General features: G+C 47.0%; 1 protein-coding gene across 1 annotated transcript in view; it reads left to right on the top strand.

Moving 5' to 3' along the window:
* Nucleotides 1–15353, top strand: part of LOC146798677 (girdin-like) — a 439241-nt gene that overhangs the window by 126881 nt on the left and 297007 nt on the right. The window contains exons 7-9 of the mRNA XM_085625977.1: nt 12856–12996; nt 14188–14357; nt 14970–15051. Coding sequence (XP_085482103.1) covers nt 12856–12996; nt 14188–14357; nt 14970–15051 — 393 coding nt within the window. The remainder of the gene's footprint in view (nt 1–12855; nt 12997–14187; nt 14358–14969; nt 15052–15353) is intronic.

Raw genomic sequence — 15353 nt, 5'->3', positions numbered from 1 at the left:
TCTGATGTTGACTGGGAGCTCGTTCCAGGTGGGCCGACATGGGAGACGGCTGTTCCCCTTGATCTGGTTCTGTGGATGCGTAGTGTTCCTGCTAGGGCGAGGTCGGCGGAGCGGAGATTTCCTTTGAGTATGTGGAAAGATACTCTTTCGTTGCGGTATTTGGGTCAGATGTTGTGGAGGGATTTGTAGGTGTGGGTGAGTAGCTGGAAGGTTACTCTCTTCTCGGAAGCCAGTGGAGGTCTCGCAGGTGTTGGGTCATGTGCTCGTGTCTTGTAGTTCCGAGGATGAGTCCGGCCGCGGTGTTCTGGATGGTCTGGAGTTTGTGGAGTATGGCTTTGTTGATTCTGGCATAGAGGGCGTTTCCGTAGTCCAGTCTGCTGGTTATGAGTGTGTGGGTGACAGTTTTTCTGGCTTCGGGGGGATCCACTTGAATGTCTTGCGGAGGATGCAGAGGAAGTCATGGTGAGGGAGGAGTCTAGGATGATACAGAGGTTTCAGCCGTGGTCTGTTGGGGTGGGTGGGTTTCCGAGGGCGGAGGGCCACCAGGTTTTGTCCCAAGCGGAGGGGGAGGGTCCAAGGATGAGGACCTCTGTCTTCTCTGAGTTGAGCTTTAGGCAGCTGTTGCTTATCCAGGCTGCAACGTCCTTCATTCTTTCCAGGAAGTTGAGTCTGGTGTCTTCAGCGTTCTTTGTGAGGGAGAGGATGAGCTGTGTCTCGTCGGCGTAGGATACTATACTGAGCCCATGTTGTCTGAAGATGGCGGCGAGGTGGGCCATGTAGCTGTTGAAGAGCATGGGGCTGAGCAATGATCCTTGGTGTACTCCGCAGTGGATCTCTGTTGGTTTGGAGGGGAAGGGTGGGAGTCGGATCCTTTGAGTTCTGTCGGTAAGAATGGAGCGGATCCAGTTGAGTGCGGTACCACGTATGCCTGTGTCGTGGAGTCTGGCTGCAAGAGTGCGGTGGGAGATGGTATCGAAGGCTGCGGAGAGGTCTAGCAGGATGAGGGCAGTGGTATGGCCCTAGTGACTAGCATGCAGATGTCGTCGGTGGTGGCGAGGAGGGCGGTCTCGGTGCTGTGGTTGCTGCGAAAACCGGATTGGGAGGAGTTGAGGATGGCGTTCTCTTTGATGAAGGCGGTCAGCTTGGCATTGACGAATCTCTCGGTGACTTTGGATGCGCAGGGAAGGATAGAGATGGGCCAGTAGTTTTAGAGGTCCGTCGGGTCAGCCGAGGGTTTCTTGAGAAGGGGCATGACCTCTGCTTGCTTCCAGTCGTCGGGGAAAATGCCGGATTCGAAAGAGGCGTTGATGGTGCGACATAGTTCGGGTGCTAGTGTGGCGGCGGCTCTGTGGAAGATGTGTGGTGAGCAGCGGTCCATGGGAGCTCCTGAGTGGGTACTCTTCATGGTCGTGGTGGTGTCTTCGTTTGTGACTGGAGTCCAGGTGGTGATAGTGGGATGGTTGTCATTGCTAGGGCTGGGGGTGGTTTCTGGAGTCTGCTTGCTGATGTTGTCGTAGCTGGCTTTGATTATCAAGTGGAAGTAGGAGCCGAACTTCTTGCAGAGGTCCTGGGACGGCGTGAAGTCTGTGGCTTCGCTGGGGGGGTCTGGTGAATTGCTGGATGACATTGAAGAGTTCCTTTGCGTTACTGGCGTTGGTGTGGATTTTGTTCCGGATGAAGGTTCTCTTGACGGCTCTTATGTGCTTGTGGTATTCAGTCATGGCTTTCTTGTAGATGTTCTGGTCTCCGGTGGTTTTGCTGTTAATCCAACGTTTTTAGAGATGTCTGCAGATGCGTCTGGCTTCTTGGAGGTCGGTGGGGAACCAGGCAGCCTTCAGGGGGCGTTGTCTAATGCATTGGCAGAGGGGGGCGAGCTTGCCTGCATAGCTGGTGATCCAGCGGTGTAGTTCTTTGGCTGCGGAACTGGCGCTGGTCGTGGTGGTGGTGGGGGTCGTGGATGAGGATGGAGTTGAGGTGCTCCTCCGTGACCTTACTCCAGTTCCTTCGTGGGGGGCACGGGGCAGGCTTGTGTGCGGATGTGGTGTTGAAGGAGAAGTGTACACAGTGGTGGTCTATCCAGAGGGGCTGCGAGGTGTGGCTGAAGTGGATGTTGGACCCTCCTGCGAAGATGGGGTTGAGTATGTGTCCAGCCTTGTGGGTGGGGGTGGTGATGAGCTGCTTCAGTCCGAGGTTGGCGAGGTTGTCCAGGAGGGCAGTGGAGTCGGGGTCCCTGCGATTGTCGAGTTGGAAGTTCAGGTCTCCGATGAGTATGTAGTCCGTGGAGGCAATGGCATGGGGTGCGATGAGGTCCGCGATGGTGTAGGCAAAAGGGTTGTGGGCCCTGGGGGTCTGTAGGCAAGGGTGTCGGGTAGCGTGGTTCTGGGACTGGTCTGGATCTGGAAGTGGAGGTGCTCAGTGTTGGAGAGGGGATTGTTCATGCTGGAGGTGGTGGGAGCTCTTGTGTGCGATGGCGAGTCCTCCTCCTGAGCAGTGGGGTCGGTCCTTTCTCTGGTTCTTGTATCCGTCGGCAATGATGGTGGCAATGTCGGGGGCGGAGGAGGTGTTGGTCCAGGTTTTCATGAAGACGGCGACGTCTGGCGAGAGGGTGTCGAGGAGGTCCCAGATCTCTACGGCGTGTCTGTGCAGGGAGCACACGTTGAGGAGGATGCACTTTAGGGCTTTGGTGGTGCGGGGGTCCGGGGTGGGAGCGGCGGTCATGGGGGTGCTGTGGATGGTGAAGGAGTGTCAGCAGTGTCGGCAGGAGAAATGGCCGTGTTTGGTGTTTGGCGACAGCTGGCAGTTATTGTTTCTTCCTGGGCTGAGTGCGAGGAGGGCAGCAGAGTCGTGGGAGGTCGCAGATTCAGGGTTCCTGGAGCTAGTCGTAGTCGGGTCGCGGACAGGTGCAGACAGGCTTGTCTTTGGCATGCCTTTGACGCCATTAAGTAGGGAAGGGGGGAGGGAATCGCAGCTGGGAGGCGGGAACGGGGAATTGGCAGGGGAGGGGCCACGGAGGCAGCAGCGGCGGGAAGGGGGAGCGGAAAAAACAAGCCAGAGAAATGGGGGTATAAACAGGAAAAACAGGCAACAGCAGTATACAGCACTATACAGTAAGGAAAAAGGCACAATTACAATGAAGCACTTACACTAGAGGCAGCACGAAAAAGATAGGGCAGAACGGAGGATGAGGAGGGCCTCGAACCCCTTCGTAGTGCAGAGTGCGGCACAGCACGGGCAGCGGCACTCACCAGCAGAGCTGCAGAGGGAGAGAGCAGGTCCCTGACCAGGAGGTCAGAGGTCACACATAACAAATCAACAATCGCACAAAACAGAGCAACACAGCAGCTACTAAACCAACAATACACACCACTAACAAAACAAAATGCAACAAAAACACCTCATAACAATACAAAGTAGCACACAACAAAATAAAACGAATTAGAAACCCAACACAGCAAAACAGTATATCCATCATCTTCATCTTTATTTCAGTTCATGGAAACCATAAAAGTACACATAAATATACACAGTGCATAAATATATAAAACATGAAAGGTTATAAATAGTACACTGTGATGCACATAGACTTCAAAGATATAAATAGTACAGTCATAATCATCCAGTGGCAAATACTTTAAGCTGGAATTGGCTAAAGCCTGAAACAGTTGATGCTAAGCCCAACTGAGTACCCCCTTAATAAGAGAATTCCCTGTATGTCAAAAACTTCAAAAGGAGTTTAAGGAAATGGGTTCGGATTGAGTCCGCGATGCCCACCAGGAAGTCTATGGCACCAAGGAATTGAAGCTGAGTCTAAAGTGCTAAGTGCAAGTTAGGGGAAAATCATCATCATATCATCTTTATTTTATTTTATTTTTTATAATCATAAACCCTATAAATACAAGAGACAAGAAGAAGTCGATTTAAATTCAATTTTAAAACCCCAGTAAAAAACATAAGATAGTTAAAATCAGTACTAATCTCAATAAATTGCGGTACCTTATGCATTTCTTTAGACTGAAACATGTTCAACTTATTCTAAAACTGGAAGGGACCTCCTCTCCATTAATTTGTGTACTGAGGGTTTCAGGTTGATTCCCTGCATAATTCAACCATTAGCTACCTTACTGCAAGTGATTTTGATTACTTGGGTTTGACCAGTATGGAATCCAAATGGCAATGCCTTGGCATCTGATTGTGTGTTGTTCGTGGCAACCAACCAGTAATTGTAGTCAGTCTGTATCTTAAACAGTAGTTTGTCTAAGCTTTTCCCTTATGCACCAGATGGCAAACAAATACCTTGAGACAGCAAAAACTATTGGCTGATTAGTGTCATACTTTAAAATTTTTATGGGCATTTGACAGCTAGAGGTCCCTAGGTTCCTACAAATCTTCACTATCCATTTCGATCTCTATTATTGTAGGCTGGGCAGATAAAGAGAGCATGAGCCTCAGTTTCTTCGGGTGCACCACATGATAGACACTTCTGAGTTGCATCCTCTCTCCTGATGTTAATAAAGGAACACAAAGGGAGGTATCCATGTCTGAATTGTATGTACAGTTTTCTAGCCAATGCTGGAAGACTCACTAGCTGCCTAGTAAATTTATTTCCGGCCAACACTATGTATTTCACAGGTGTGTGCCCCCGAAGCTCTTACCCATAGCCAATGGCCCCTAAAGCTTGGGTTTTATAGATCCCTACCAAGGGACTTCTTGGCTTGAAAAAGGAGCCCCTGTGGACCCTAGCAAGACCACCTACTATCTGGGCATGTTTCAGCCTGTGTTTGCCAATATGGAAGGATCAGTCCATATGTTCATTAAGAATGAGCCCTAAGTAGTCAAAGGTAGAAACCCTCTCGAGGGGGACTGGATTCAGGCAGGGATTGGGCTGTGAGGAATACAATGGGGTTGAACACCAAAAATGTTGTCTTAGCGACATTTATTCCTACACCCCTTACAAAATGACCTGTACTCGTCTGAAATCCTTTTCATACCCATGGGAGATTTAGACAATAGAAGTGTGTCGTCAACAAACATCAATGCTGGAACTTTAGTCATGCTGATCTTAGGAGCATCGTTGTTGCTGACCCCATTATGTGAATCCACTAGGCGATTTATATATAAGCAGAATAAAGTGGAAGCTAGCACGAAACCCTGGCGTAACCCCCTGCTTACAGGGAGAGGTTCTGGAAGCTCCCTCAGCGACCTTGAGCAAAACTTTTCTCATGTAATCTTTCGATGATTTAACATAGATAGAAGGGAACCCCCATGTCAGTCACTGCAGACCAAACTTTGGCTCTCAGAACTAGATCGAACGCTGACTTGAGGTCAACGAATATTAAATATTTATAGGTTACAATCCTCCAGTACGACTGTTTACCTGTATAGGAGGTGGAGCCTGAAGACTAGGCCTGGGTGGTGAACTCCACTCCGTTTGCAGAGTTTTCTGCACTCCGCGGGGTTCTCAAAGTGCAGAAAACTCCGCTCTGTGTAGCGGAGTAGAGTTATTTCCCCGCTCGCGCTCGCCAACAGTAAGTTGGCGAGCGCAAACTGCCACTCTGTAGAATTTCTTCCAGAGCAGCAGGAAGATCACCGCGAATGGCAGTTCGCGTTGCACTCCACTGCTTGCGGAATTCCGCTGAGTTTTTATGTCACTTAGAACTCTGCGAACTCCGCCCATGCCTACTGAAGACCTGGTCGATGGTATATGTTCACTTCCAAAAGCCAGCTTGTAGTGAGCTAAGTAAACTGTTATTCTCCATCCACTCTTGTAATCGTTCCAATACTACCCTTGAGAAAATTTTGTGCATCACGTATATCAAAATGATAGGTCTATAATTCTCTGGTAGCAGAGGAGAGCCTTTCTTATGCACGGGAATTATTTCAGGTCAAGCCTAGGAATTTGGAATGGGCATTCACCCCCATTATGGCATTGAATATCCTCCTCAAGTAGGGGCCCCAGACATCTGGATTGGAGAGGTATAAATCGCTGAGTATTTTGTCGATGCCAGGCACCTTATGGGGTGCTATTTTACTAATGGCGCTATATAGTACTGGGAGAGTTATAGGGGGAAAAGTCCTTTGAATCGTATCTAGTGCAATTTTCAGGGGTAGTGCCCACCCTTTCCTCCTGTCTCTCATGAGCATCATAAACGGACTGGAACTGCCCATTCCATACTTTGGCCGCAATGTTGGGCTCAAGACGGGATTTACCCTCTTTATTCCCAAAGGTGACTATATTCCAAAAGCCCCATGGATCCTTTTGTTTTAGGGCCTGAAGGAATGAGTCCCATTTGGCCTGGTCCCATTCTTTCTTGGCTAGTTTGATAATGTTCTGCTGTGAGGTTCTCGCACTTTAGATCCATGCTCTGTCTTTGTCTTTGATTGCTAATATAAGAGCAGTTTTAGCATTCCTGCATTGTCTATTATACCATGTGGGAATGTTTCGTCTACGGCCCCTGGTCTGCACTTCAGCAAAAATGTGATCCTTTAAGGTATCTATTAACGCTGCATGAGTCTCCGCCACTCTGTCTATGAAACTGGTTTTTCCGTCAGGTTCGATAGAATTTCTTAAATCTGTCAAGGCAATACAGCCTCATACAGAAAGCTAATTGTAAGTCAGGAGACTTCTTCATGGTGGTCCAATGAATTTGGCATCGTGGTGATGACAGACAAAGTCTGTCATCAAATGGGTCAGGTCGTCTTACTCTATTTCTCTCGTCATAAAAAGACAGGTCTAGAAACAGGACATTGTGGTCACTGTCAAACCTGGGTAAAATAGCAAAATCTAGGACTGCAGACCACAGCCTAGTATCCATAAAAATGTAATCAATTAGGGACGCTGACCCTACCCTATTGAATGTGTGCAAGCCTTGCGTGTCAGATTTGATCCACCCATTACAGGCCCGTATAGAATGATTCAATGTTAGAACATTAATTTTGAGGGCCAATGAAGACCATTTTTTGATGGGGAAGTGGTCAAAACTGGGATAGACCACAGCCTATATTCATCACTTTGGGTGTTTTTTTGCCCATTGCCCAAGGGCTCGAATTGACAGATGATGTCTCCCCAACAACACAGCAAATAGTATAACACAAAGACACATCAAAATAATACAACACAGCCATACAGCTGAAAAACAAGACACCATAAAACAACACAGTAACAAGACAATAACACAACAAAACACGATAGAAACCAAACACAAAGCAACAATGACCACAACACAATTCACAATAATACAAAACAAAATATGACACAACTACAACAGCAATAATTCAACCCTACAACCGTACACCACAAAATGTCACAACACAATAGAATACAATGAAATGCATCAGCACAACAAGACATCACAGTACACAAGACTAAATTGACAAAACACAATCACACACAGCCCAGTATTAACACACCACCACAATAAAACATCAATGCAACTTAAAAACACAACACAAAAACACAAACCAAATTCATTATTGTATTATACTTTTTATTGTTACGTATTGTTATGTAGTGTTGTTTTGTTTTAATGTTTTGTTGTGTTGCTTTCTTTGGAGCTTTGCTATGCAGTATATAAATGAGGGCAGTTTTACAGAGTAGGAGTGTATATTGTGGTATTGTCTCATCTCCCCAGAACCTCAGGCACACTGTTTGTTTGGTCAATTCCCTTTCTTAACTAATGACTCTATTAAACATTTGTTTTATCTCAGTCCAAAACATTGTAAGTTTGGGCATTCCCACAGAGAATGTATCAGCTTGGCTTTTTTATTGCACCCTTTTTGAGAACTGTGTTTCGATATTTCCCATCTTAAAGGCACGTGTGCGGGTGCAGTAGGTGCAATGCAAAATTTTAAGTTGAATCAACCGAAAACCGGATCTCACTGTGACCTGCCTCGGATCATTGCATAACTCGCCCCAATCCAAGTCCTCTGGGTGTGCCAGCTCTTGCTCCCATTTTGTCTTGAGAACATCTGGGGATCGTTGACAGTTAGCAATCAGGGTTCTATATGTTTACCCTCCGCCTCGTTAAATCATTCAGAACCTCAGAATCTCAAAGCGCATCTCCCATGTAATTTTGTCTCCCAAACCCCATCACCCGATTCACCCTCCTCCAGGTCTTGATGACTGTTGCAGTCAGAGTGTGGGCAACCCGCACAAACCATAAAATTCTTACCGGTGGCCACGTGCGGACATTGCCCTCCCGTCAGCCAGCAGGGACGTCTGCCTTTGGTCGCAGTCATTCACGACCAGTAACTGTTCAGTCAGTAATAAAATTTCAGGTCTGGTAAGGATATTTTGAGTTGTCAAGGCTAGACCCAGTCACAAAGCCCCTTCAGGGAAGAGAAGGCACTCCGTAAGGCCACCCATCACACTGTAACAATCTTGTGATTGAATTGAGTGACTGAAAAAAACTGTCTTGAGCTGTGTATGATGTGTTCTGCAATATATATAAAAAATTATTTTTATATAATGCAGCTCTCCCCTTCATTGACGACGGGAGCTTTTGCCAATGCACCACATCTGTCTTATATTCACTAAGGATCCAAGTAAGGTTTTGGTACATAAATTCACGTTCCCCCGGGCTTCGCCGTATTTTGCGGTTCTCCGGGATGGTGGCCCCACTAGGACCATCTCCCCTGGCGAAATCAAGTCTTCTTTCATGGACTACTATTCGCAGCTTTATACCGCCGGCTCCCCTCCCTCGCGCGAGGCCTTTGAACAATATTTTGATACCTTTGCGTTAGTTTGGTTGGAAGACTATCATCATGAATATTTGGATGTGCCCTTCACTAAGGAAGAAATACTTGCTGCCATAAACAGTCTACCTAGCGATAAGGTCCCCAGTCTCGATGGCCTTCCAGCCTCTTTTTATAAGACTTTCGCTTCGCTCCTGGAGCCACATCTGGCTGCCATGTATAACAATTCCTTTGACAATGGCCTCTTCCCGCAATCTCTCCGCCAGGCGATGATAATGCTACTCCTTAAGCCGGACAAACCAGCTGATTGCCGCGATTCCTATCGCCCCCTCTCTCTCAATAATATTGACAACAAGATTTTTGCAAAGTTATTTGCCTCCCGCCTTCTTCCCCTCATGCCCCTCATTGCTCTCCCCGAACAGTCTGGTTTCATCCCTGGCCGGGCCACCTCGCGCAACCTTAGGACTATTTTTTCGGTTCTTCATCAAATTAATCCTAGCCTCCCCGCTGTGGCCGCTCTACTCGATGCCACCAAGGCTTTCGATACACTTGAGTGGCCTTTTTTATTTTTTCTTCTACCGCGTCTTGGATTTAGCAATATGTTCATACGTAAGATATCTCTCCTCTATACTCACCCCTCCACTCGTCTTCGAATCAATGGTCAGATTTCCGATCCTATTTTGATCGAGCGCGGCACTCGGCAGGGATGCCCGCTATCCCCTATGCTCTTCGCCATCGAAATGGAACCTCTTGCGGCCAGACTCCGGCAACACCATACTCAGAAGGGCATAGGTTTTTCAGCCCGCTCCCTCCTGGTCTCCATGTATGACGACGACATTACATTGTATGTCCGCCACCCCCAAGACAACCTCAGCCCTCTTGTGCGAGAGATAATATGATTTGGTGGCCTGTCCGGCATACAGGTGAATTGGAGCAAATCAGTGTTGTTCCTTCTTACTGATGCCACCAAACCATTCACGCCGGATTTCCCCTTTGTTTGGGCCTCGGGCCCCACCCGTTATCTAGGTATTTGGCTGAGCAGGGATCTGGATGACCTCTGGAGGGCCAACTTTGGGCGTGCGGTGGACTGGCTAGAGTCTAAAATACCTCACTGGAACCGACTCCCACTGTCCCTTGCTGGCCGCATAGCCATTGGCAAGATGGCGGTCCTCCCGAAATTCCTCTATCTTTTTTTAAATATCCTTATTCTTCTCACTGCCCATTTCTTTCATAAAATTCGTTCCCTGATCATCTCTCTCGTCTGGGCCGGCAAACAGCCCAGGATTGCGTACGATATCCTCACTCTCCCCATGGTGGTAGGCGGTATGGGCTCTCCTAATTGTAAGCTTTATGCCTTAAGTGCCCAGGCCAATTTTTTACATTTCTGGATTCACCCCTCTCCCTATCAGCCACATGTGGCGGTTGAGGCCGACATCGCAAATCCCTGGCCGTTGACCACCGCTCTGTTTGCTCCGGCGAGTTGCCCGCGTGCTGAGGTAGACACGGTCGAGACCCTACGCTGGGCCTGGTCTGGACTGCGCCGTCTCTCCAATGCTCCGACGTTATCGGCTAATGCCATGCCGATCATACTCCATTCTCCTTTCCCTCCTCTCCAACCAACCGGCATGTCTAAACATGCCACTCGCTTGGGGCTGACGACATTGGCGGATTTTACCAGCTGCGAGCTATTTGCAAGGAGTTGCATCCAACGTTCCCCCAGCCTCCACCTTCAATGCCTGCCCTTGACTTTATTTATACATCCCCCACTCCTTGTAAGTTGATGACTAAATTATATGCCCTCAGGTTATTGTCCACCTCCATCTCTACTGACCGCACACGCTTGGCTTGGGGCGAAGACTTGGGCATGGATATTGCTCAGGCTGACTGGCTTTATTGCTGCAACTAGACGAAGAAACTATCACCTAATTATCAGCTTCGTCTTATACATTTTAAATATCTGCATAGGCTATACCGTACTCCTGCTCAGCTCCATAAACTGGGACTCATACCATACGATAGTTGCATGTGCTGTGCTACCCCTGCCGCGGCTTTTACTCATCTAGCTTGGTTGTGCCCAAAGGTGTCGGAGTTCTGGCTGGCGGTATGCGCCGCCATCTCTGAGATTGTCTTTGCATCGGTACAGCCGGACCCGCCGTTGTGCCTGGTGGGCTTTGTCAAATTTTGCCCGGAATCATCTCGACGCCTGATCGCAATGTTGCTCATCCTGGCTAGGCGTAGGGTGGCCATGTGCTGGGGTCGTAGACCGGCGCCTCAGTTCTCTCACTGGCTTGAAGACGCTTCGAGATGTCAGACCTTGTTATCTGAATTTTGAGACTTACTGCCTGCGCGATCCCGTCCAATAGACATATGGGGTCCCCTGGTGACATACCTTCATTCCCGTCCTCATCTGAGCCATGCTGCCTCCCCCGTGCTCCCCGACGGCACTCCGCCCGCGGCGGCCGCCGGTGCTGGTCAGTGAATGCCTCCCTCCACGCCCCTGCCTCTCCCTCTGATAGTGCCTGCCCCTACTTTTACAGTGGTGACATCATCTCCTTTAGCACCATGTTGTTTATGGTGCCATAGCCGTGCTGCACAGAATTAGGTTTGTATATGATTGTATTATCATTATGTCTATGATATCCTGTTCATGGCCTGCTGCGTATGATGCTCTGATCTGATGCTAAAGTGTATTTTGAATATGCTGAATTTGTCCATAAAGGTTTTTGATTTTTTTTTTTTTTTAAATGGTTTTGGTACATAAATTCTATTGTGTCTCCCGTAATAAACATTGCTAGGTATTTGAATCTCTCACATGCCCATTGCAGTGGGTGGGGCAAGTCTCCTCGAGTGTTTCAGTCAAAGATGTGTACGCAAACAACATATGTCAGGTGATGATTACGCCCGAGTATCTTGCAAATATCTGCAATATCTCCAAGGTCCTGGGTATAGAATACAGGGGGTCTGCTAAATAAAGAAGCATGTGATCTGTATATAGGAAAATAACGTCCTTCCATTGTGCATCCTCTCCTGTGCCTCATATGAGAGCATCTGTCCTCACTTACCCCTCTAGGGGTCGAGTCGCGAGTGCAAATAACAAGGAGGACAGCTGGCATCCCTGCTGCTAACTTCTTGGGAAACCATCTCATTTACCCTCGCCTTTGCCAATGATTTGTTGTGGAGCAACTAGATCCATCCTTTTGTTCGAAGCTCATTTTTTGTAACACCACCATCAGATAGGGTCACTCAAGAGAGTCAAGTGCCTTTGCAGCATCGAGACATAGCAGGACTGTTGGTTCATCCATCAGTCTCCTCTTGTGTAATAACCTATAGAGTTGTCTGAGGTTTTGATGAGTGGACCTGTGTGGCAGGAATCCTGGCTGGTCCACAGCCCCCACAGGTTTCAATGACTTGGAGTAACTAATTGCCCAATACCTTTGTTTGTATTTTCACCTCCATATTGAGTAAGGAAAGTGGCCTGTAGGAGGCGCAATCATCTGCAGGTTTACTTCTCTGTGTATGAGGACAATATTGAATCTCATAAAGTCTCTCTTTAAGCTACCCTCCTTCCAGGCCTCTATAAAAATTTGGAGAAAATGTTTGCCAAGTTTCCCACCTAAGCTTTTGAATAATTCTGGAGGGAGTCCGTTGGTCCCTGTCGTCTTCCCTGCTTTCAGTTGTTATGGCCTAATCTGCTTCCCTGACCTCCAAATTTTGATCTATGACTTGGGATTCTTGACTGAGGTTGTGGAAGTTCTCAGTTGGGTTTGGGTATCCTCCACTAATTTAGGAGTTCTGGCTTAGCTCTGGGGTCCTGACTCCTGAATGGGATACAGCTTCCTGGGTAGGATGGGTTATATGACTGTGCTTGGAGGTACTGTAAAGGAGATTTTTGACTATGTTTGGGGATTTTGGTTGGGAATGTGGGACATTGCTTGAAGTTCCTGACTCTAGAGTTCTCTCTGTATAATCCAGGCTGGAGAGGATGGTGTGGAGAGAGATGGAAGCAGCGTGGATTGGATTGGGTGTACTGTCTGGGGTTACTGAATGGATTGTTCTGGCTTGAATTAGAGTTACCCGTTTAGGAGCATTTTGTTGGTGTTCCGGCTCATGAAGGAGAGGTCTTGTTGTTTCTTCATATGCTAACCTTCTTCTTTATTCTTGTAGATGACCCAAAACCCCAGCTATATGTTCCCACTACAGTGCTCAGACCTGGCAGATGTCTACCGCGAACATCTGGAATTCACCTTCGAAACACTGGTACATCACCTGCAGCGCCTCTTGCGGGAGGCAGAGGAGAGTTCAGAGGTGAGAGGTCGTGGCTCACAGTTTGGGTCATTTCTATTATATGACCTTTATGTCTCAAATGTGTAAGTTCTTTTCTTGTAACTGGTTCTAGGGTGTGTTTCCTTTCTGGCACCTGTCCCTTAGGTGCATTACTTCCTTTGTGGTACATGTCCTTTATGTGAAGTTGTTCCTTCAGGCCATCTGTCCATCAGATCTGTTTTTTTTTTGAGGTACTTTCCCTCGTGTTATTTAATTTGTTATTCGGATTCTTCTGGTATATTATGTTGATTATGGGACCATATCCACCTATATGATTTGATTTTGTTACTGTTCCCTTAGTTGTTTTTCTTGATTTGTAGTATCTTCACCCCAGGTGTATTAGTTCCTTTGTGATGCACACCCCTCGCATGTGTTAGTTCTTTTGTGACATCAGTTGATATATTGTGCTTATTCTTTTATGGCATTTGTCACTCCAGTGTGTTTGTTTTTGGTGGTACATGTCCATCAGGTGTGTTTCTTCATTTATTTTATCTGTCTTTCTGGTATGTGTGTGTGCCAGCTGTCCCTGATATGTGTTAGTTCCTTTGTGATACCCATCCCTTGTTGTGCATTTTAGTTCTTTTTGCCTGTCTCTACTTTTTTTATAGTTTCTTATGCCACATTTCTCTCAGATGTATATGTTGCATTGCAGTACCTAAACACTGGTCCCTTTCTTTGGTCTGTCTGCCCTCGAGTATGTTTCCGTGGCAGCTGTCCCTCATGTGTGGTGGTTTCTTAGAGGTGTCTGTCTCACAGGGTCTTTCATTTATTGTACCTGTTCCTCAGGTATGTTTGTTATTGGTTCATGTCCGTCATTTATGTTTCTTTTGTTGTACATTACCCCTAGGTGCATTTGTTCATTTGTGTAGTGCCTCTTTTAAGTTATTTCTTTGTGGTACCTGGTGTGTGTGTGTACGTGCAAGCCTTTGTGGCATCTGCCCCTCAGGTGTGATATTGTTTTTTGTTTTACTTGTCCTTCAGTTATGTTTGTTGGCTTGTGTTTTCCTTGGCATGCAGATGTGTCCTTTGTGGTGCCTGCCAATCAGTGGTCTTAGTTCCTTTGTGAGGTCTGCCCCACAAGTGTGTTTAATTGTTGTCTGTCCATTAGATATGCTTCTTTTATGGTGCTTGTGTCTAAGATTGTTGACCCAATTTTGCCCCATTGTCTTCTAGAGAATTGCAGACCTGACCCATGAGAAAGAGCTTCTTCTGTCCCAGGTGCCTTCTTCAATCCTGAGCTCTGACGTGCCACCCTTCGACTCCTCAGTAAGAGAGAACCGGCAGCACCTTACAGTGCAACTGGCCGATGCTAAAGCAAAGCTGCGGCGTATGCGCCAGGAGATGTGAGTAGAACAATGCTGATGAGCTGCTTGCCTTAAGCAATGGGTGCATTCCGGAATTATTAATAATCCTGGTTATTGTGGATACTTCATAATAGGCTCATCATACATTACCTTGTGGAGAAACCAAAGTGGCAGGCTCCCTCTGTTAAATGAGAACGCAGAACTGTCCTCAGTCTTCCTTGTCGTTGAGCTTTTGGATTAGAGAGACAGTGTATCTTTACCCTAAGGCTATTTGAGAACAGTCTCCTGAGTCTCTGTGTAGTAGAACACTCATAGGAAAGGTACGTGAGCCTTTTTCAGCTCTCTTAGAGCTCTGCTCTGGGAAGATCCCAGACTGGTGGTGTGGTGAAATGTGAGCACTGAGTTCGGGACTCCTGTATAGTGGTATGTCTTTCCAGATTTTGTTAGTAAAAGTTATGAGAGGTTTCCAGGACATCTTCTGCTGGATATCCGAATTGTGAACAAGAAATTCCTGGGCCTACACATTAGCTATAGTGTTACACTGGCATGCCCCATAGATGAAATGGGATTTAAACTGGACTTAGATTGTTGACTTGTCTTCTCTCCTGCACAGTTATGAATGTAACCACTTCCTTCTGATTTTATCTTTAGGGAGGAGAAAGGAGAACAGCTTTTGGACTTTGAACAGGAAGTACAAGATCTGCAAGAGGAGCTGAAAAAGCTAAGACAAGAGGTATCCTTCCTGTCTCCCCTCTTTTCTCTAGAAAACCTCTAACCATATGAAAGCTCATTAGTCCACTGCAGCATGGTAGTTACGGACATGATCTTTTAAACATCTCCCCTTTTTCCATTACACAAATACTTCTTCTTTAGCCTCTGAAGATATGGCTTTCCCAATGAAGTCACTGTTGTACACATAGCTTCAAAATTTGGCACAATAGTAAATATACGGCATCCAGACCTTGACATAATGCTTCAAATGTTGTCTCCATAACCAAACGCAGTACTCCAGAAATTATCTTTAGAACTGGATAC

This window comes from Triturus cristatus, chromosome 9 (genome assembly GCF_964204655.1).
Source record: "Triturus cristatus chromosome 9, aTriCri1.1, whole genome shotgun sequence".
Lineage (NCBI taxonomy): Eukaryota > Metazoa > Chordata > Amphibia > Caudata > Salamandridae > Triturus > Triturus cristatus.
This window is presented reverse-complemented; position numbering and strand designations above follow the sequence as displayed.